Source organism: Diabrotica virgifera, chromosome 7, assembly GCF_917563875.1.
Source record: "Diabrotica virgifera virgifera chromosome 7, PGI_DIABVI_V3a".
Lineage (NCBI taxonomy): Eukaryota > Metazoa > Arthropoda > Insecta > Coleoptera > Chrysomelidae > Diabrotica > Diabrotica virgifera.
Genome location: NC_065449.1, coordinates 176,646,521 through 176,671,474, shown reverse-complemented (window position 1 = coordinate 176,671,474; position 24,954 = coordinate 176,646,521). Strand labels below are relative to the sequence as shown.

General features: G+C 32.2%; 1 protein-coding gene across 1 annotated transcript in view; it reads right to left on the bottom strand.

Annotated features, from left to right (window-relative positions):
* The window catches only part of LOC126888784 (phospholipase A-2-activating protein), an 85,073-nt gene that overhangs the window by 41,186 nt on the left and 18,933 nt on the right, over positions 1–24,954 (bottom strand). The window contains exons 4-9 of the mRNA XM_050657154.1: positions 22,051–22,195; positions 17,724–17,891; positions 17,090–17,224; positions 10,020–10,209; positions 9,814–9,954; positions 690–843 (exon numbers count right to left, since the gene is read on the bottom strand). Of these exons, the coding sequence (XP_050513111.1) occupies positions 690–843; positions 9,814–9,954; positions 10,020–10,209; positions 17,090–17,224; positions 17,724–17,891; positions 22,051–22,195 (933 nt within the window). The remainder of the gene's footprint in view (positions 1–689; positions 844–9,813; positions 9,955–10,019; positions 10,210–17,089; positions 17,225–17,723; positions 17,892–22,050; positions 22,196–24,954) is intronic.

Sequence of the window (24,954 nt, the reverse complement as noted above, 5' to 3'; positions counted from 1 at the left end):
AAAACCCACTCCACTTCTCATTCTACCCTACTCATCCAATCAACCAATAAGAAAAAAGTTCAATCCTCCCTTCTTTCATCATTGACTAATAAAAAAATAACTAAACTTCCTATACTTTTTATCGACCAATAGGAAAAATAAAACATGTTTTAAGCCCAACCTACATAGTACGGAATTATACTCTTTGACCAATAGGGTCATTTAGCCATGTCAACGATCCTTACTTAGCTCCAACATATTGAAGAAAGGTATTGTTGAGTCCTCAATTAACACCCGCGCTTTCTGATATTGATATTAGCACGTATGTGTATCTAACTACCAGGACTACTGGAGCCAAAACGATCATTAGCTACATTGAACTATTTTTTACATCACAAACGGAACACAGGGACCGTATATAAATATACCCGTAAAATATAATAACGTCTTCCTTTAACAAGACAGATAAACTTCAAATTCTCACGTTTAAATAAATTCCTTACATTCGCTTGGCATATGAAGCTATACTTTTATGTCTACAAGATGGGACAAAAATATGTTACGATAAATTTACTATTTTTGGTTTCTGCATAAGGCAAAATAATTGCGTTCTTTTGAACCGTTTCAACATTGCACCTAAAGAAGAAGAAATCATAAATTATAATACGATTTTTATTTATTTGAGTTATCTATATTGTTTATAGACATACCAGTAAAGGGATCCAGATTCATTCCTGTTTGTCCTTGATTAGCAGATCCGTAACTTGGAGTATAACGTGAGCCTCCTGTAAACGGATCCTGATATTCCATACTAACTTGAGGTACATATTGTTCTTTGCTATTTTTAAGTATGAAATCTACTACCTAAAACAAACGTTAAATTATTACACTAATATTGATATACAGTGTGCCTCCGTAATTAGGAACCTTATAGGAAACTTTGTATTATTAATTTCACGAAAAAAAGTTACAGTTCATAAAAAGCTTTGCATTGTCTAAAAACCTAAGATGCCAGATATTAAGTTTTATTAATTTTATAGTAGGTATATCAAAAAGAGGTAAGTCAAAAATATGTATCTCGCTCAAGAGTAAGGTACCTTTATATTTAATTAGTGATATTACCCGACGCGTCGCTATGCGGCGGGGATTACAATCAATTGCCCCTACATTCACTGCACTCATTTTTTTTATTGCCTCCTATTATATCGTTTCTCCCTCCAATTTTCTCTGACTTCCTCTATTTTTCTGACCCCTCCAATTTTTTTCTGACTCTTCCTATTTTTCTGGCATCTTCCAATTTCTTCTGACACCCTCCAATTTTTACTGAGTCCCTCAAATTTTGTCTGACACCCTCTAATTTTTATTGACTCCCTTTATAGTCTAATAAAATAAAATTACACTACATGTAAATCAAAATGTAAATTCGTACAGGTTGAAACAAATTTTATATCAAAGTTTAGGTGGGTACAAAAGATATTTTCAAGAAATTATCCAAATCATACAAGGAGATCATTGTTTAAATAATTAAAAAGGGGTCCTTTTTGCAAAAAAATTACTTTTTTAACTGCTGAGGTCATTCAATTATTAATAAAGGTCTATAGGATTGTTTTCTGCAAAGTTGAAGGGTAAAACTTTCACATAAGACTTACTAAATTAAATTTGACCCCCTATTTATTTCAATAATTATACATAAAACTTTAAAAACAAATTTGCAAAAAATTAGTTTTAGCGTTTTAAATAAGCACTATAAAATATCTTATTTTACTGGAGAAGTTGCGCTATGTTATCAGTATTAATCAAAAAAATGGCCCAAAAATATTTAATATTTTTTGAGATATTGAATTTGTTTATTAAATGTTACTCTATTTTCAATTGCAAAAACGCGGTTGTTGCCAAAGAAATATTCACCTGTATTAAATATTATTATTTTTATTTTTATGTATACATATTTTCGATAAATGTATTGATAAATTCAAATTTCAACTAAACTTCCCCCTAAAATGGCATTTGAAAATTATTCAAATTTGTTTATAATTTGTTTTTTTAATAACGTCGCGGGGATTAACTATTTTGAAATGCCGTTTCGATAATTGGGTTACTGGGAATTTTTCATTAATTAACAAATTTTTTTGTCTTTTTTTTCTCTTCTTTTTTTTTTTCTTGGAGTTATATTATTACGGGCCCATTTAGGGTTAAGTTTCATTAAGAATGTCGAATCTCGTAAGTTGTAGATTCTAGACCTGAAAATATTAAGATTGGTCTAAAATCACTTAATTAAAATGTGGCTACTTACTGAGTTACAGTGTGTTTTATTTAAAAATTTAAAAATTATTTTTACCGTTTTATAAGTACTTTCAAACTATTTGACGTATCCTTATCATACTTGGCAGAACGTGTGGGTACTATACAGTCTACTGAATTATGATAAATAAAATTTCTAGCTACTACCAGAGGCGTGCGACAGGGGATAGTTAATGGTTGACCCTTCCCAAATTCTACGCCACTGAGGGAATTACTATTTTAGCAAAATTTTTCGATTCTCCAATACTTTCTATGTAAATAATATACTCTTTACAGGTAACGATTAAGTCATTAGTTTTCGAAATATTGGACGTTAAAAATAAAACGGCATAGTTATTTTGATTCATTCATTCATTCATTTTAAACTTCCAATATCTCTTAAACTGATGACTTTATCGATACCAATAAAGTTATTTACATACAAAGTATTGGAGAATCGAAAAATTTCGCTAAAATAGTAATTCACTCAGTGGCGTAGAATTTGGGAAGGGTCAATTATTCACTATCCCCCGTCGTACGCCTCTGGCACTAGCTAGAAACGTTTGTTAATCACAATTTAGTAGGGTGTATAATAGCCACACTTTCTGCCAAGTATGATAAGGATACGTCAAATAGTGTTAAAGTACTTGGTAACAATAATTTCTAAATTTTTAAATAAAACACCCTGTAACTCAGTAAGTAGCCACATTTTATTTAGGAGATTTTAGTTAAATCTTAATATTTTTAGGTCTAGAATCTACAACTCAGAGATTCGACATTCTTAATAAAATTTAACCCTAAAAGGGCCCGTAGTAATATAACTCCAAGAAAAAAGAAGAAGAAAAAACGACAAAAAAATTTTGTTAATTAGTCAAAAATTCCCAGGAACCCAATTATCGAAACGGCATTTCAAAATACTTAATCCCCGCGACGTTATTTAAAAAACAAATTATAAACAAATTTGAATAATTTTCAAATGCCATTTTAGGGGGGAATTTAATTGAAATTTGAATTTATCAATACATTTATCGAAAATATACATAAAAATAATGAGATCTTAAGCTGGTGAATATTTCTTTGGCAACAAACGCGTTTTTGCAATTGAAAATATAGTAACATTTAATAAACAAATTCAATATCTCAAAAAATATAAATATTTTTCGACCATTTTTTTTTTGCTTAATACTGGTAACATAGCACAACTTAGTCTGTAAAATAAGATATTTTATAGTGCTTATTTAAAGCGCTAAAAACAATTTTTTGCAAATTTGTTTTTAAAGTTTTATATACAATTATTTAAATAAATAGGGGGTCAAATTTAATTTAGTAAGTCTTATGTGAAAGATTTACCCTTCAACTTTACAGAAAACAATCCGATAGACCTTCATTAATAAGTGAATTACCTCAGCAGTTAAAAAAGTATTTTTTTTTGCAAAAATGACCCCTTTTTAATTATTTAAACAATGATCCCCTTGTATCATTTCAATACTTTCTTGAAAATATCTTTTGTACCCACCTAAACTTTGATATAAAATTTGTTTTAACCTGTACGAATTTACATTTTGACTTTTTTTATTTTATTAGGCTATTAATTTGTTTTAATTACACATACATATACAGTGCTAGTCAAAAGTCCGTACCCCCCTCGTATCTTTTGAACGGTTATACCTATAACAGTGAAATTTGGAGGGAGGAACTAAACGGACGTAATCTTCTTAACTAGTCATGACAGGTGACGTAGCAGTGACAGATGACGTTACAGAGCCACTGTGACCGATAATTTTTAATTGGACCTTATGGCAAGTGATACCTGGTTTGAAAGGTATTTAAAATGCATATTCAGTCATACTAATTTTTTTGGGTTTTAGTTGATTTTTGGTGAATAAATTAAATAAATATAATATTGTAGTTTCGCATTTAATTAATAAAAATTCAAATGTCCGCATATGGTTTTTTGTCAAAAAAGTTGACGTTTTTCAATTCTCTAGTAGTTTTTACGTCAACGTCAACCTTTTTGACAAGTAATCATATGCGGAATTTTGAATTTTTATTAATTAAATGCGAAACTATAATTTTATATTTATTTCATTTATTCATCAAAATTAGCTTAAACTCAAACAAAATTAGTATGACTGAATAGCTATTTTCAATACCTTTCAAACGAGGTATCCCTTGCCATAAGGTCCCATTTAAAATAATCTGTCACAGTGGTGTTGTAAAGTCATCTGTCATAATTACGTCACCTGTCATGACTAATAAAGAAGCTTACGTCCGTTTATATCATCCCTGCAAATTTCACTATTATAGATATAACCGTGCAAAAGATACGAGGGGGTACGGACTTTTGACTAGCACTGTATAGACATGGAGTTCAAAGACAAAAGACAATAAATAACAGCACGTGCCACTTGCGACAGAAGTGACTACTTCTTTTAGCGCGTTATAATACTATTGAAATTTTATGTCTGCTTATCACTAAAGTATCGTCGTGCTATCATGTTATATTCAACAAAACCAGCTTTCATCTCCACCTTTCATTAGATATCACAAATAAGTTTGGCTGATTTTGTCTGCAGATATATCTTTGGGAATCCCTTTTATGGGACTGGATTACCGGATATATGACATTTCTCAAGCATTAAATCACAGCAATGGTAAATCGTTGTTATATAGGGATATTAAACTTTCCAAGTGTCCAATGTTATGGTAGGTACAGCTGGTTCCTAAAAAAACTGATACGACTCTTAAAGCGCATTTTATAGAAAACTGAGCAGTGTATTATGAAGGATAAATACTTATTATTTACATACTTTCACTGTCACTGCCAAATCTTAAAATTTGTCAGATAACTTATTCTGTTCAACCCAACGAACTGTCAACACGGATGGAATGGCCCCGTCCCATTCAAACAGTGAAGCGAGATTGTGGCCAACATACAAGAGAGAAGTCCTAGAGAGAGACAGAGCCTGCCAGGGAAAATTTGCTACAACTACCACCAGAGTTGCCAGATGTGATTTCATAAATCCCCCACTTAGAAACTGAAAAATATGAGAGTATAATATACAGTTCTATGTATATTCGCAAATTGAATTTACCATGACTTCTTAAAAACTTCCATAATTGTCCCCCCAAAAAATCTCCCAACCATTTCTGCTTAGAAAAATTCCCCTAGACGCTTTCAAGTTACTCCAAAATTGTGGGAAAATACTCCAATCTGGCAACCCTGACTACCACTATCAATTTTTTTGTTTACGAAAGATGGCAATTATCTTCCATACTTCCCTGGGCCGCATTAAATTAACTTCATGCCCATTCCATCCGTGTTGACAGTTCGTTGGTTCAACCTCAAAAAAAGATTCCACATGCTTGCAAAGAACTAAAAGCAAGAATTGTAACGAAATTAGAAGATGGTTGGTGACTATCTGCAGTAGCGAACCAATTTAACGTAAACAACAGTTTTTAATATTAATAAAAGATGGAGAGAACAAGAAACTCTCGAAAGAAAGCAAGGTTCTGGAAAACCAAAAATATTTACCGTTCATGAAGATCGTACTCTTTTATAGAGATTAGAAGAGAATCCTTTTGAAGATGCGAAAACTGCAAGAATTATGTCACAGTTTCCAGGAAGAAAGACAACAATTTGGCGCAGAATTAAAGCATCGCTTAGTTATTTTATGTAAAAACTATCATTTATATACTCTTTATAAAATGCAGGAATTCTAAATAATATCAAAATTGAGACCTTAATAATTATTACAATAATTTATGAATTTACATCAGTTGTTTGTTGTTTATTTTATTATTTGTCTGTCATAATAAATATAATATAATGTCAGACCAATTTAAATACACTGCTCAAAATGATCAAATCTTACTAAGGGCCGGTTGTTCGAACGCTAATCAAGAATGATCATTATCAAATAATTAATTACTGTCAATGTCAACTTTGTTTGGGTTGTTAAAAAGTCTGTGGAGTCTATAATCAATTAATATAACAATCATTATTAACATAATTAATAATAAATCTCATAATTGTAATTAATTATGTTTTCAGCAACCCAAACAAAGTTGACATTGACAGTTTTGGTGACAGTAATTAAATATTTGATAATGATCATTGTTGATTAGCGTTCGAACAACCGGCCCTTAGAGTCGTATCAGGTTTTTTTAGGAACCAGCTGTACATTTCAACAATTTTGAATTAAAACATTAAGGGCATAAGCGCAAAATGTCGGCTACTCCAATGCTTTTCAAATGCATTCATTTTTTTTAATCCTGAGAAAACTAATAAATATTTTTAAAAAATTTAAACGCATGTTGAAAGATTAGATTATTACCGAGGGCCGAAAGTCCCTTCGATTAAACAAAAAATTTCTTTTGAATGAGATATTTGAAATTAAAAATCATACTAAACTTTCTCTTTTTTATTCACCCCTGTAACGTATTAAAATGAATATTATAGAAGTTATCAGGGACTTTCGGCCTTCGGTAATAACGTAATCTTTCATCCTGCGTTTAAATTTTTTTAAAATATTTATTGATTTTCTCAGGATTCGAAAAAAAATGAATGCATTCTAAAAGCATTGGAGCCGAAGTTTTGCCTATGCCCTTAATAGTGAAGGCACAGGAATTTTATAATGAAGTAATTAAAACAAAATTTGTATACCCATAAAGGACCCCGCACAAACCTTATGGAAAATAGGTCCCAGTGGATTTCGTTCATACTTTGGGAAAATACTCTTTGAAGCATCCTGATAAAAAGTTCTCATGGCCACAACTCAATCGTATGAAGGACTTTCAAGATATAGAGGTCCAAACTCAGAAAATTATAAGGTTTACGGGGTATTCCAATTCCGTGAGTTACTAATTATTTGGCAACATGTAGAAGTTTGGGTCAAGGAAAAGTACTAGTAGTCTAGGATTTTTTCCTGGCTATCCAATGGCCACCTTTACTTTGACCTTGACCTTCAACGGACGTCATCTTCTAGAGTTTCGAGGGTTTTAGGCATTAAATTGATATAAACAGATTACTCATGGGTTTTTGGGATCGCAAAACACGAATATGCCATCAGAATTGCCCTCCGGATGACGTGGTGGCCAGGGCCACTGCAATGGACGTCATCTTCTAGAGTTTCGATGGTTTTCGGCATTTAATTGATGCAAATGAATTACTGGAGGGATTTTTGAGGTCGCTAAACACGAATATGCCATCAGAACCGACTCCCGGAGCACCTGGTTTCCAAGGTCAATGAAAGGGGCTCCTGGAGTTTCGAGGGTCTTTGGTACTACATTGATGCAAACGGATTAATTATAGGTTCTTGGGGTTGCTGAAAACGAATACGTGATCCCATTGTGCCGTAGGCACAATGTGATTCGTGGGTCGGATCTGACAGTGTATGCATGTTCAGCAACCCCAAAAACCTAAGAGTAATCCATTTGATTCCTCCAAAACTCCAGAAGATAACCTGTCTTAGGCACCAGGTGCTCCTGTGTCTGTGCTGATCACGTATTCGTGTTCAGCAACCCCAAAAACCTACAACTAATCCGTTTGCATTAATGTAGTACCAAAGAGCCTCGAAACTCCAGGAGCCCCTTTCATTGACTTTGGAAATCAGGTGCTCCGGGAGTCGGTTCTGGTGGCACATTCGTGTATAGCGACCTCAATAAACCCTCCAGTAATTCATTTGCATCAATTAAATGCCGAAAACCATCGAAACTCTAGAAGATGACGTCCTTTGCAGAGGCCCTGGCCACCACGTCATCCGGAGGGCAATTCTGATGGCATATTCGTGTTTAGCAATCCCAAAAACTCATGAGTAATCTGTTTATATCAATTGAATGCCGAAAACCCTCGAAACTCTAGAAGATGACGTCCGTTGAAGGTCAAGGTCAAAGTAAAGGTCGCCATTGGATAGCCAGGAAAAAATCCTAGACTACTAGTACTTTTCCTTGATCCAAACTTCTACATGTTACCAAATAACCAGTAACTCACGGAATTGGAATACCCCGTAAATCTTATAATTTTCCGAGTTTGGGCCTCTATATCTTGAAAATCCTTCATACGATTGAGTTGTGCCCATAAGAACTTTTTATCAGGATGCTTCAAAGAGTATTTTCCCAAAGTATTAATGAAATCCACTGGGACCTATTTTCCATAAGGTTTGTGCGGGGTCCTTTAAACTGAATAAGTTTCAATAAGAATACTAACATACTGAACTGCTTATATAATCACACCAAGAGGTGCAAAATGAAATTGTAAATTACCAAATAAAACAAAATTGCACACACATTAACTTTTACCCTACTATCACTTGTAAACATTGTAATCGTGAAGGATGAGTTTCCAATAAAAAAAAAATTATAGCTAAATAAAAAAAATGTCTGGTTGGTCTTTACCAAAGCCATCGAAATAAATAAAAAAAAACAATTTCGAATTAGTCGATTTTATCACTTCGTTTGATCTAATGTGTTAAATATAATATAGAATGTATTCATTATTTATATTTTCATTATTATCTTATATTCATGTTTAATTACGGAAAATCGGAACATCGGAAATCGTCAGTGGCGAAGCGTCCATGTAACCACTGTTACCATTGGTAACAGTTACAAATCTTACAAATAAATATTTTATGACTACTACGAAATAATTCCATTTATATTTTTTACCAACAGAAATACTTGTTAATAGTACCTAATTCAGTAAATAGCCAACTAGACGCACGAAAATATTGGCGAGATATGTGAATCCATGGCACGTTATCATAATATATTATTATGCTGTTACCAATACTGGCACTGGTAAACGGTACGCAGGAGAAACCCTCGCTATCGATCGGGACTAGCTCTGAAAATTTTGAAGGAGCGACGGGTCTAGAGACGGCGCGCAGGCACGCAGTGCATATCAGTAGTGTCACCATTTTGAAGATTGGTAACGTTGGTTTAGTACCTATTACAGATTAAAATGTGCGTGCATTTAAACATGGAAGAGTGTTGCTACGTTTTGCGTAATTGATCAACTACTTGAAAAGTCATTCTACTTGTATATTTTTTTATATATTATTTTAAAGAAAAAAATTATATTATTGAAAATGGAAGAATTAAAATATAAACAATAGTTTTCAAAATCTGTTCTTTTTCCTACTTGTTCATTTTTTTATGTTAATTTTATGGTAGAATAATATGTTTAGTTTGTTTTTTATTTATTGTTATACCTGTTACATATACATAATTACATACATATAATTTGGGAATAGTGATTTGTTTAATTTTATCCCACAGGATTGAAAACAAAAACTTATATTTGGGCGGTTCAAAATATTTTTTTTAAATAAGATTTTTTTACATCTGGTTTTGGTAACACTTTAGAAAAACTCACGCGTCGCCAATGGAAATCGTTTTCAAAAAGATTGTTTTAAAAAATTAGGGGAAGATGTATAACCAACAAGTTATTAAGTAGTAGGTTGTGACCTACTACTTATCCTACTATGTACTACTGCTATAGATTCCGTCAAGAATCACCGAATCTTTATTTATTTCCTTAAAGATAATTACCTGTTCTAAATATTCTGCTGGCAACATATGCTTGGCTAAAAATTTATGAGCTGCTTGGTATGGATCATCTCCTTTATTGAATGGTAATTTTAATGGAGGCTTACCATCTTCAACATCCACAGAAAACACATAATCATAATACTAAAATTTAAATTACTATATAATACACAACTACAAAAGATGGCACTTTTTCGCTGAGATCTTACCTGACCTTCATACATCGTTTTGCCACTGTCATTTTTGTCAGTGCCTCCAAGTACCTCCCCAACTTTATCCCAATGACTGTTTTCACCATCTTCTACCCACGTATAGGCTACTACGCTGCTACCGTCTCTGACCATTTTCATTTGCCCGTTTCTTTTTCCTGGATCGTAAAGAGCTTCTTTGCCAGGTAAGCTAAATAAGTACGATGATTTTATTATTCAATAAGGAGTATCAAAGTTAAAATGACATGTATTAAATGAGGTATCTTGTTAAGACCATAGACACAAATGTTTTACGATGAAAGATAATAAGCATATCAAGGAAACAAAAAAAAACAGGGAAGCATTTCAAGCAGACCTGGAATATTGTTTAGGCACAATCAAAACACCATAAGGCATATAATTAAACCGAGACAGGTGCAGAAAAACAATCAAAATTGCAGTCTGCCTTAAGTTATCTAACACATAACATAAAAGTAAATAGTTACAAAACAGGTTTCTATATAAATAGTTCCTTTGTTTAATCATAAATTTGCTACGTCAATTCTATAATCAAGTATCAAGTTATCACGACCCAGCCAGAGGCCTTATAGCCCGGTTACACACACCGTCTTGTCTGAGAGCATGCCTGTAGAGACTCGTTTGTGCAGGTAAGAGCGTGTGTATGGACGGCAAGACTGTATCGCGCACAGTGCTCCAAGCGCGGACTGTACTCGCGTCGACATGCTGAAGATTTTACCTGTGCAATTTTAGGTTGTACAGTTTTACTTGAACGTTTTACAGTTCCGCAAAAGTTTTCGAGGTGGATAGACCAAGATGAGCGACATAAGTGTTACAAAACAGTTTTTAACTGAATTTATAGAATTATACAAATCTTTGCCGGCATTATGGAAAGTGAAGTGTAAAGAATATTCCGACAGGAATAAGAAAAACGAAGCCTACGCTTTAATGGCAGAAAAATTAAAAGAGGTAATATTTTATTTTTTTATTTTTAATTGATTCTAAAATAGGGCATACTTTAAAATCAAATAATTTTTTACCGTTTGGTATTTAATAAAGATCAACAATTATTTTTTCCAATATTGGTATACTATTATTGAAAACAGTTTATACAGTGCGCTGGAATAACTGTTACCCCCCCCCCCCCTTATTAACTTATTTATTTTTAACACATAAGAAAAACGCTCGGACAGGTCGATTTTTAAAATAATTATAGTACAATATAGCATCAATGTTTCGAACTTTACGCGATCCCTCTTCAGGTGACAGGCATAACTTTATTTTTTTACATAGGAAAGTACATAATGCGACACCTCATTTAAAAGCTTTTGAAATACTGATTACAAAAATGTATATTACTTTAATGTTTTTGAGAGCGTAGGCGCAAAATTTCGGTCGAATTCTTTCTAAACGCATTTATTTATTTTTTTTTTTTAATCCTGAGAAAACTAATATATATTTTTTTTTTTAATTTAAACGCAGAATGCTAGATTGCATGAAGTCCTTTAGAATAAACAAAAAGTATCTTTTGAATGATATATTTTAAACTAAAAATCTTCGATTAAGTTAACATGTGAATGTATTGTTATGATCTGCTTTCTCTTACTTTTATAATAATTAGTATTTATTTAATTAATTAGTCAATTGTCGCAAATCATACATAAAATTTAAGAAAAATCTCAGGGTGCCTTTTTATCATACAAAAAAAATAACTAAATTATCTTAGGTTATACTTATCCTTTCTCGTGGTTTCAGTATCTCTTAGTTCAGCGGTTCTCAATCTGTGGTACATGTACCACTGGTGGTACATTTCATTTTTTGAGGTGGTACACAAAACGCAAAAACAGCCAAAATCAGCACCACTATTGTAGTTAATTAGATCACCTAGTTAGATATGTATTTCAGTTAGGTGGTACCAAAAATAATAAAAAGTATTTGGTGGTACATGACACAAAAAGATTGAGAACCGCTGTCTTAGTTGATCCTTATCGGGATAAAATAGGAAAAGGAAATAAATAGAAATACCATAAATAAGCACATACAAATATATTTTATTATCAAAAGCAATACTCTGAAAATTTATCAATTAAATCCTGTGGGCATAACTGTCCCAATGAAACTCTTACCACATAAATTAATTTTAATTTAACAAATATTTATCGGTTTGTTCTTGATAACATTGATAAAACAAACTAAACAAACAAATTTAGGTATTCGCAAAAATACTTATACTTCCTATTAAATTTTTGAAATATTGGAATCTTAGCTCATATGATTTTACTAAAAAAAATTAACTTCTGAACATAAAGAAAATTTATCACATAAATTATTGACTGACCTTTTGATTCACACACAATGATGTCTCTTCTTGACCCAAACACCTCTTCCTTGTTGATTATGTTAGGCTACCCATCAAAGCACTCTCCGTTCTCAGCATCAATCCAGCAGCATACCAGCAACTAATTCTCCAAAACACGAGCCAGGCCTCTTTTGACCAGTACTCGTTAAAAAACTCCAAAATCTCTCCTCTCTTTCTCACAATAATATTCTCTCCCTTGGGCTTTACAGAATCAAAGAGGTATTTGTTCTCAATTTGATCTGTCTCTCGTTCCACTTTTCAGCTACACTCTTCACTATCTAACAACCACTGGTACTTGCTTCTGAACCGTTCACGAAAACTTTGACTGCTCTTCTCCGATGCCGGTCACATAATAATCTCCTTTTCCAAACGATCTGAACATTCAACCTTCTCTCATCCCCATTCCAAATTTTCATTCGAAAAACCCATGCATCCTTCCAAACAAATACTTCTACTCATGATAATTACTTTTCGGGAATTCTACAAATTTACTTGGGGCTTAAACAAAGAGACTTAAAATTCCAACTTTCTCTACCTTATTTTTCTAAATATAATAATTACCTGTGGCTTTTGGCCTCGCTCGTAACAAAGCAACCGTTTTAAAATTATAATCCCGAAACAAATTGTCTATTCACCTCACTTTATTTACTAATGTCTTTAATTCTTCAGGGAAAAACTCATTAAGGATAAACCCACTGCTTAAAAACTAACTTATAATAAATAGTTACAAATCAATATACAGGGTGTATCAAATTTATGTACCCGCGTTATATTAAAAAAAATAAAGTTTTTATTCTATCTTTGATTGACAAAATGATACTTCTACAGCGTCGTTGCTTGTTTGTTTGTTGCTTTTTTATTAATAAACAATACAATAACGCTTCCATTAAAAAAACCTCTTCCGTGCTGCTCATTGTGTCGAGTTCTCGAAAGACTGAAGTTTTTTAAGTAGACTGCACGTGTGGACAACGTACGGTGTACCGTCTTTTTGTTCCGGCATGCCTGCACAGTTTTGGACTGCACAGACAAGACGGTGTGTGTAGCCGGGCTATATGAGGACAAATAAACAAGGCCGCAGTCATGTCTGGATGTTTGAGAGATGTGGTCTGGAATAACCCATATATGAGAATGCGCAGCAAAGTTAGAATTTATAAAACTTGCATCAGACGTGTTACGACCTACCTATGGTATTGAATCAAGAGATGACACCAATAAAACCAAAATCATGCAACAAACTAAGACACTAAGAGTAATAGCAGGGAAGACAAGAAGGGATAGAATACGAAACAACATCATCTGGGAACAATATGGCAGGGGAGGCCAACCCGTCGATCGCGATCGACCAGTCGATCGCTGGCAAGAAAAAAAATATCGGTACCTATTCCCGTCCTTAATTCCTCGTAAAAGAAAATGGTTGCTGCTTAGTCTGAAATACATTAGTAGCAATACCGAAAAAGGGAAATTTAGAGCGTCACTTTAACATAATGCACTGTAAATACCAATCAGGGTTTTCACCTAACAGTGAAGTGAGAAAGAATAAACTTCAAGCATTAAAGTCTTTTTTGACTGCCCAGGAAAATAATATGTTCTGTAAGCCGAATGAACAGTCTAAGGTTGTAACTGAAGCTTCATTCTTAGTTTGTTATAAAATTGTTCAAAAGTCTAAACCGTTTTCTGATGGAGAATATGTCTGCAAAGAGATCTAGTCCGGTGCGTTGATTTCTCGCTACAGCTTGATGAGCCGACGGATATCATGGATACTGCACAGATACTTATTTTTATTCGGATGGTCTTTGATGATTTCTCAACAAGAGAAGTGTTGCCAACCATAATCTCCTTAAAAAGCAGAACACGTGGCATTGATTTATTCACGGGATTCAAACATTTTGTCGGTAAGGTTCATCTGCTTTTGTTTAAGCTCGTTTAAATAACGACAGATGGGGGGGCTCCGGCAAGTTTTTGCAAAGATTTCGAGATTTGTTAAATGACATTACTAAGTTTCTTGAGGAAAGAGGTGATGATTACCAGCAATTACATGACTTAGACTGGCAATGTGATTCGGCATTTCTAGATTTCACTGGTAAACTGAACACATCGAATCTGGAACTGCATGGCAAGAACAAAACGTTATCAGAAATGATGAGTTCTATTGCCTCATTCAAACTTCAATCAGTATCTTTGATAGTTGATAGTGAAAAGAAAAGATTTTTAAAATTTACGAATACTCAAGATTACATGGAAAACACCCTAGCCACAGAAGTATACAGCAGAAATTCAGTCAGTAGTATCAGACTTTGATATCCGTTTTAGAGATTTCAATAAAATTGAAAAGTTGGTCAACTTTATCAATTATCCATTCAATGATACTATTCATGGCACATTTGAAACATCCAAACAATTTAAGAACCTCACAAGAACTGTTCAAACGCAAGTCTCATATTAATGTGTTTTCTAATTTAATATACATAGTTGGAAAAATAATTAAATAAGAATTACTACTTTTGTTTTATTTAGGTATTACTAATACACGCTGGCGAGCAATAAATCTGACCCATCCAGAATTTTAGCGTACAAAGCCGAATCAAATATTTCAGAATCGGTTTTACTCACATTAAAAATTGTTTAAGATCTCGAAAGCTGAACAAAATCAAAATCTTTCAAAATCAGTTATTGATTTTCTGAGATATAGTGAGCGACGATATTCAACTTACTTTTAGCGTTAAAATTCTGGATTAAAGGATTTATTGCTCGCCAGTATACAGGGTGATTGATTAGTGGGGTAAAGCTCAATAGATCCGCTATAGTAATAGATAGCAATAAAAGTTAATAACAAAAATTGTAGCCAACTTTGTGCTCCACATTTTAAAATTAATTACAATGTTACAGGGTAGGGTGTTCGATAACATCGTGGCAGACCAAACTTATGTTTTTTTTTAAATGGAACACCCTATATTTTATCTTACATTCGAAATCTTCTTAACTTCCCCATTACAAAGATATAAAAGCCTGTCATGTTATACAGGGTATTTACAAAGTTATAACCAATTTTCTATGCAAACAAATCTTAACAAGTTCAGCTCCCTGTATAAATAAAAATAAGCACAACAGCAATGGTTTATTGGTGCCATATTTTTTTGTTGATTGTGAGGATTTTTAAGAATGGTTGATATTGCTAATTTTCTTTATATCGAATACAGGGCGAGTCAAAACGCAAGTACATTATTTTCTCAGTAATTTTAAATGGAACACCCTATATTTTATGTCACTGTCGAAAAGTACAGTTACCGTACTTTAATTTGTCTAAATTTATTAGTTTTCGAGATATTTTCATTTTTCAGAGCAAATTATTAATTAGGGGTCTAAATCTTTCCAAATTTAAAGTAAGCCATGGCTGAATTTTTTAAAACTGATAATTTAAGGTTACTGATTATCAATCCGGTAATCAATGTAACAAATAAAGAAAGAAAAATAATTTATTAGTAAGAAATTATACAAAAAAAAACACAACCACAACATACAACATTTTTGAAACAATTAAAACTACTTTTGTTTGTAAATGTAACAAATAAAGAAAAATAAAAGATACTTTAAGTACAATATTTTATATATTTAATTACATAAGGTGTTCAAAATGGGTTGAGTGAATGGGTTACTTACAATACGAAGCATTTGTAAATTAACACTTCGAAATACACTTTGTATTATATTTTTCATCTCATCCCTTGTTATTGGAGGCATTTTATAACCTTCAGTCTTAACGTAACCCCAAAAAAATCAGTAAAGTTTAGTAAATTTTGGTGATTTGGGTGGCCACGCAACTGGTTCATTGAAATATGAAAATATCTCGAAAACTAACAAATTTAGACATAGGGAATGTTGTATATAAATTAAAGTACGATAATGGTACTTTTCAATAGTGATATAAAATACAGGGTGTTCCATTTAAAATTACTGAGAAAATATTGTACTTGCGTTTGGACTCACCCTTTATTAGATATAAATAAAATTAGCAATGTCAATAATTTTTAAGTTTTGACAATAAAAAATATGGCATCAATAAACCATTGCTGTTGTGCTTATTTTTATTTATACAGGGAGCTGAACTTGTTACGATTTTTATTGAAAATTGGCTATAACTTTGTAAATATCCTGTATAACATAACAGACCTTTATATTTTTGTAATAGGGAAGTTAAGAGAATTTCAAATATAAGATAAAATATAGGGTGTTCCATTTAAAAAAACATAAGTTTGGTCTGCCACGATGTTATCGAACACCCTGTAACATTCTAATTAATTTTAAAATGTGAAGCTCAGAGTTGGTTACAATTTTTGTTATTAACTTTTATTGCTATCTATTGCTATAGCAATATTTTAAAAAATTCTTAGTCGGTAGATCGCAAAGAATTAGAAAGGCAGACAGTAGATCTTGAGTCCGACTAAGTTGGTCACCCTTGCAATATGGCGTGCAAGATGTGGTCAGATGGGGCAGGCAAAGACGAAGAGAATGGTTGAGTCATGTAAAAAGAATGGAGGAGCACATACTACCAAGAATTGCTCTAGAAGGAAAACCAGCTGGCAGCGTCCACCGGGGAGACCACCAAAAAGATGGAGAGACAGCTGGCAGTCTACCTCTAAAGAAATACTTCAACATCGGAACTAACAGATTGACAGATCTACAACAAGTATAAGAAGAAAAATTCTGTAATACTCACTCTGATACTTTAACTCCTCCTATTTCTTGAACAGCTTGTCGTTTCAGGGCATTTACCTCTTCTGTAAATTTAGTTAAATTAACTTCATCTGCTACTCTTGAATCATCTTTGGTAAATATTCTAACAATTCCGTCACTAAATTAATTGAAAAAAATAAAATAAAAATGAAGATAGGGCTAAAAGAATCCTACCAGCTATACCCTGTTTTTAAACTAAGAGGAGTAAACTCAAGACAGATTCAACCAAGAGAAGTAAACTCAGATTCATGTTCTGTTGAGGGTAGCTTTTAATTTATTTATCCCGTCCACTGTTTTGATGCGCCACTGTTGATGCATGTACCACTAAAAAGTGACGGCACAGTGTTCATACGTTTTCTTTTAGGTTCTACTATTTAAGTTATAGACTCATATCGTGCCTAAAATGATCAGCTTTCACCTATATCGGCTCCCAGTCTAGAGTAAACTTGCCTGCGGTTGTACCAATTACAAACAAGCATTACGGAGCAGTAAATTTTACTTACTTCTCCCAGTTTAAAAACGAGGTATAGTAAATCACAAATTTCCTTATTTAGAAAGCAGAACTAATAACTTAATGCTATAAATGATTAGAGAAGCTCTAAAATGCAATAACTTACCTCGAACCTGTTACAATATCTCCATTAGGTAAACAATCTACAGCCCACACAGATTGAGCTGGAAGTTCAATACAGCCTTTATTCTCATTATTCTGCCAAAACCTAACACATCTATCCTCATCTGAAGTTACAAAGCTATCCATGCCATGAGGTCTACATCTTGCTATACTAATACACGGTAAGACAAATATCTGTTAGTCATCTATAATCAGCCCTGTGATGGGTGACCGAAGTTATCTTTAACGTAAAGTAATCCTGTAGTTAAGTTATAATCCTCGAATTGGTGTGATATATCATATTTAACTTAAATACTTGCGTTATTTCTTGACAGTTCTTGAGTTATCTGATATATCAACTGTCACTTTATAACGCGACGTTAAACCTCAAGTTATGAGATAACTCTGTAGTTATGTAAGGATATGTAAGATTAGTTCATCTTTTGACTTGTTTTTAGATAGAAATCAACGCTGCTTCAGGTTGTCCTAGGATTTTGTGCGGCACGTTATTAATTTAATATCAAATATAAAGCAGTACAAAATTAAAAATATCAAAAAAATAGACCTCAAATAACAATTAAAAGCACGTAGGTAATAATAGGATTAAAACAATAATCTTATATATAGTGCGGCAGATTCGTGCAAATATTATAAGAATTGTGCATTTAATGATAGAAGCATATAATTTGGACCACATATACTACACATATAAGGTTCAAAATTAGATACGAGGCCATCTCAGATTTTACCTTTTACAAAAATGGCAGGCATTCAAAATGCCTATGTGACTAATAGCACGATAACTTTTAAACGAAAAGTCCGACTTCAACCAAATTTGGTATAGGGGTTCTTTTTTTGATGTATAACATCCAGTTCCTGAACCGGAAGAATAGGTTTACCAGAAGTTATATTTTTCCTGGTTTTTATGTAAAAATATATTGTTTTTTTTTCAATTCTTTCACCCTGTATATATTAATTTTTCAAAAAGGTAATACCGGCATTGAAAAGAGCGTAAAAATATTTTTTGGGAAATATTTTGAACTTTTTAGTTATGTTAATTACCATGTACTAAATGCATAACTTTTCTTCACATGTACCTATGTGCAGAAGATTCGTGCAAATATTATAAGAATTATTGTGCATTTAACGGTAGAAGCATATAATTTGGACCACACATACTACACATACAAAGGTTCAAAATTAGATATGAGGTCATCTCAGGTTTCAAAAAAGACGGACATTCAAAATGGCGACTATACTATACATATGTGACTAATATCATGATAACTTTTGAACGAAAAGTCCGATTTCAACCAAATTTGGTATATAGGTTATTTTTTTATGTATAAGATCGAGCTATTGAACTGGATGAATCGGTTTACCAGAAGTTGTGTTTTTCCTTATTTTTTTGTAAAAATATGTTGTTTATTTTTTCAATTCTTTCACCCTGTATATATTAATTTTTCAAATAGTCTATTTCCCAAATTTGTCTTTTGTAAAAATGGCGGGCATTCAAATGAGTTAAAATGAATCTGTCGCCCATAGGTAGGTACATGTGAACATGCGTTATGCATTTATTAAATGGTAATTAACATAAATAAAAAGTTCAAACTATTTCCTAAAAAATATTTTTACACTCTTTTCAATGGCGGTATTACCTTTTTGAAAAATTTATATATACAGGGTGAAAGAATTGAAAAAGAAACAACATATTTTTACATCAAAAAACAGTAAAAACACAACTTCTGGTAAACCGATTCTTCCGGTTCAAGACCTCTATCTTATTTATCAAAAAAAGAACCTATATACCAAATTTGGTTGAAATATGACGTCTCGTTCAAAAGTTATCGTGCTATTAGTTATATATGTATAGTCGCCATTTTGAATGCCTGCCATTTTTGCAAAAGGAACAAAAACTGAGATGGCCTTATAACTAAATTTGAACCTTTATATGTGTAGTATATGTGGTCCAAATTATATGCTTCTACCGTTAAATGCACAATAATTCTTATAATATTTGCACGAATCTGCCACACATAAGTGCATGTGAAGATACGTTATGCATTTATTAAATGGTAATTAACATAACTAAAAAGTTCAAAATATTTCCTAAAAAATATTTTTACGCTCTTTTCAATGGCGGTATTATCTTTTTGAAAAATTAATACATACGGGGTGAAAAAATTGAAAAAAAAACAACTTATTTTTACATAAAAACCAGGAAAAACACAACTTCTGGTAAACCGATTCTTCCGGTTCAAGACCTCGATCTTATTCATCAAAAAAAGAACCTATATACCAAATTTGGTTGAAATTTGACGTCTCGTTCAAAAGTTATCGTGCTATTAGTCACATATGTATAGTCGCCATTTTGAATGCCCGCCATTTTTGTAAAAGGCAAAATCTGAGATGGCCTCATATCTAAATTTGTACCTTTATATGTGTAGTATATGTGGTCCAAATTATATACTTCTATCATTAAATGCACAATTGTTTCACATATCGGCTGCACTAATATAAAAATCAATTGCTTTTCGTGTGTCTCGCCAAAACTCGAAAATGGCTGGACCGATTTTGCTTATTTTGAAGTTGAATTATTTGTAGAAGTTCAGGGAAGGTTAATACGGTTTTATATAGTAATTTTAGTAGCCACCAAAATTTTTACATCTATATGTATAAAATGCTCTTTTCACAGTGTTTGTTGCCTTACTCCTCCGAAACGGTTTGACCGATTTTTATAAAATTTTACGTCTGCATTTGGCAGGACTTATCTATTTTTCATACCCGTACGTCACAAGCCGATGGGGTTGCCGATCACGCCATAACTCTCATAATAATGATGTGAAAAATACGAAATTAAGTAGGTAGATTCCTTGCCGAATTCCGAGCAGAACCGTACTAAAATTTTTTCTCTATCGCAATCGGTGTCCGAAATAAAATATCTCAAGCCGTAGAAATAGTTTGTTTAATTTTATTTAATTTAAGTATTTTATTTATTTTCGTTTATTTTATTTCATTTTTTAATTCCATTTATTTTTTGTTTTAATTTTATTTCATTTTATTAAATTTAATTTTTTTTTATTTATGTATTATTTTTATTTAATTTTTTTTAGCTTTATTTAATTGTATTTAAATTAATATGATTTTATTTATTTGTATTTCATTTTATTTATTTTTATCTAATTTCATTAATTTTATTTAATTTGATTCAGTTTTATTTATTTTTATATACTTTTATTCAATTTTATATAATTTTATGAAATTTTATTTAATTCTATTTAATTTTATTTCATTTTATTTAATCAACACCTATAGAGTTGGAACCACCCCGAACCCAATCATAAATACAGGGTTGTTTTGAATGTAGATAAAATAAAGCTGCTATATTCATTACACGATAAACAAATTTAAGATTGTAACTGTTGCACTACAAACTTTATTTTGTTACTTCTAACTAAACTTTATTACTTCAAACATCATGTGTAATTAATTAAAAATAATAATAAAAACTCATTCACATCGAGCATTTTTTGTTTATTAATTACGAATTCCTTTTGTTTATTTTAAGGTTATTGTATACAAAAGTTTGTTTTTATCTACTGAGGCAGTACGAAGTCTGCCGGGTCAGCTAGTTAAACAATAAAAAGTGAAGCTAATAATTTAAGAATAGAAGGGTAATACAGTTTTAAAAATCATACAAAAATCAAATTGAGATATAATTGTTGAATATAATTTGAAATTTATAAACATATGCAATGCAGTGTTGCCAGAGAATTTTTTGTAAATGCACTGGAATGACTGAAATGGTGACACAAAATGGACTAAACCAACACATTTTGTACAAAAACTTTAAAAAAACGTCGCTTAATGTTATTTGAAGCAAATTTCTTATATCACAAAATTTGAGGTTTTTATTTTAAGATACTTTAGTATATCAAAAGTTTGGTTGTTAATTGTATCAAACTGGTACAATTGTACCAACTCTGGCAACGCTGCTTTTATGGTTATCTTTCAATCCTGTTAAGCCTGTGCCATGTTCCGACCAATATCTCGCACTCACTCCAACTTGTACTATTTCTACATAAGGTTCTCTTTGTTACTTCAAACTTTGTTACTCAAATGTTATTTCTCTTTAACGTTTTAAGAAATAACTATCTCATAACGGTGACGAATACATCACATCGAATTTACGTAAATAGTTATAGGCATCGTTATCCCTGAGAGTTATTTTAACTTTAACTCAAATGTTAAAGATAACTTCGATCATACATCACAGGGCTGAATATCAGATATAGATCAGTGAATAAAAATATGTTATTACTTAACTTTACCTGTATATAAAACTAGAATGTCCATAAAGTGTATTCATATTTTCTCCTTCGTAGCTCCAGATTTTTACTGATGCATCATTCGATACACTTATAAAATACTTCATTTCTGGAAAATCTTCTAAACATCTAACTGCATCGTTATGACCTAAAAAGTAAAACCACAATGTTTATTGGCCAAAACTTATGGGCTTTATATGGCAAAAACCGAAACAGTTTAAAGGAAGAATTTGAGAAGTTGTGCAAAGAGGGCTTTGGCACAGTGGCGGCTTGTCCTATGAGGCAGGTGAGGCAGTGCCTCACCAGTATTTCAATCGACTATTTACGTTATTTCGGTATTTCATAATCAGTTTTTTAAATATAATTTAACTTTTTGAAATTTCCTAAATAACTTTATTTTTATGAAAAAAAATTAAAATCGGTACGGCCCTGACTCTTTATCTTTGTATCCGTCTTCCACGTGCCAGTATTATATGCATCATGCATCTCATTCCAACTTTCTCAAATCATTACAGATGAGGCTTGCTTCAAACCTCCTTGTCTAGCATACTACCATTTCTTAAAATGGGACAGTAAAAGCGGCAAAATTTGAAAAATGTGCCACCAATTCTGGGAACGAAATTCATCCATCCTTGAGGCATGCTTCAAACATGTGATTTTTTAGTTATGAAGTTAGGTACTTGACCTTGCTTCCCTTATTTGCTATGGACGCTTGTATTGTAGTTTTGTAAAGTAGTTTTAGATATAGTTTTATATTAGTTTAAAAGTTTAGATTATGTTTAGAAGATTTTATCAATGTCATACTGGCTGTGTGGCATTTATTAATGCCAATTAATTAAATAAATAAAAAATTTAGAAATCATGCTTTCTTTTATGATTTATTTTCTTATAAGCACGCTTTTTATAAAAAAAAACATAAAATAAAATACCAAAAAAAAACGAAGTTTAACCCTTAGTTTACTTAACATAAAAATAAATCTTATAATGTAACAGTAATTTGCTTACTTGCTTGTTTGTATTTCCCTATATTCAATACATTTACAATATAAGATTGGTTCTAAAATGAAATTATCACGTGTTTATGGGTATATTGTTTGCGTACAATAATTTCATTTTGGCAACTGATTAATATTAACAGAATCAGTTGTCCGTTTGTTGTCATGTAGGTAGTATGTAATGTAAAGTTTGCTTAATATGGCTGTACAACGCTGATGAGACCAAGGAAGGACGAAACATCTTATTCATATTGGTTTGATATGTGGTATTATAGTAATTATTTTTAGCTAAAAACAGCTCCTATGAGTGTGAACCTGTTGGAGGCTTAGAGCTTTCGTTGCTATTCTTTTGCGAATAAAATTGTTATTTAATATGGTTTGCTCCTTAGTTTAAACCTAAGGAGAGGAATAAAACAAGGGGACAGTCTCAGCCCAGTTTTGTTTATATTAGTAATGGATAGAGTAATGAAGAACGCTAAAAGGAGGTCAAGGCAATTACAGTCAACAATAGGGTACAGGAATTTAGTACCAGTGAGAATGGAGGGATTACTATATGCAGATGACTTAGTAATAATAGCAGACAATAAAGAGAAAATGCAAAAATTAATCGATATCTGGGTGGAGGAAATAGAAAATTTGAAAATGGAGGTAAATGTAAAGAAAACGAAGACCATGATAGTAACCCAAAAGAAAAGGGAAGAAATAAACCAAACGATATTTAGGTGCAAAAAACGAAATATGTAATAGAAACAGTCTCGACGTTTGAATACCTTGGAGTAATAATATCAGAGGATGGAAAGATAGATCAAGAAATCTCATACAGAGCTAAAAAAGCAAATAAGATCTACTATACACTAAATAAAACAATATTTAGAAAGGAAGAAATAGATAAAGAAACAAAACTGAAGGTATACAACGCAATATCTGTACCAACTTTAATATATGCAAGTGAGACATGGGTAAACAATGCAAAAATAGACAGTACAATAAACGCAGAGGAGATGAAGCAGCTAAGAAAAATAGCAGGAAAAACGAAATTGGACGGAATAAGAAATGAAGATATTAGACAAAGACTGAAACAGGAATCGATAATAACAAAGATACAAAAAAGAAAATTAAAATGGTATGAACACATTAACAGAATGGACCAGGGAAGACTACCAAAGCAGGTGATGGAATCGAAAAGATATGGTAAAATAAGGAAAGGAAGGTCAAGGAAGAGATGGATCGATCAGATTATAGAAATTGGACAGGAAAAATGAAAAACACATCAACAAATGAAAGAGTTGGCAAAGGACCGCAAGAAATGGAAGCGATGGATAAAAGATGAATAAAACCTCCGACGCCCCTGAGGGGCATAAGGAGTTTCGAGAAACAAGAAGAAGAATATCGTTTGCAAGCATTAAAATAATTACGGCGCCGTTCTGCAGACGCCCTAGCGAGGGTTCGGCAAATTAATAATCCCCGGACAAATAATCCCGGACAAAAAATCCCCACAAAAATCCCCGGACAAATAATCTCCACAAATTTTTTTGGACAATGGCAATGTTTTGAACATAGTTATTCAAATCATAATGAGCAAAAGATTTAAGCAAATAATATTGGAACATGATTCTCACAGCCTTACCTCATTCCCCATATCTTCCACGATGTTTGAAAAAACTCACACTTTTTTTTGTTACGTAAAATTTGAAGTTTTTGATATGGAATTGAAATTCAAAATAACTCTATACACTGAGGCTGAAAGCATTTGAGTCTTATCGCATTCACGGGAAAACTTTTAGAGAACTAATCGGCAGCAAATATTTCTTAATGATTTTCTGTCCGGAATTTTTTGTGGGGATATTTTGTCTAAATAATTTGTGGAGATTATTTGCCCGGGATTTTTTGTGGGGATTTTTGTGGGGATTTT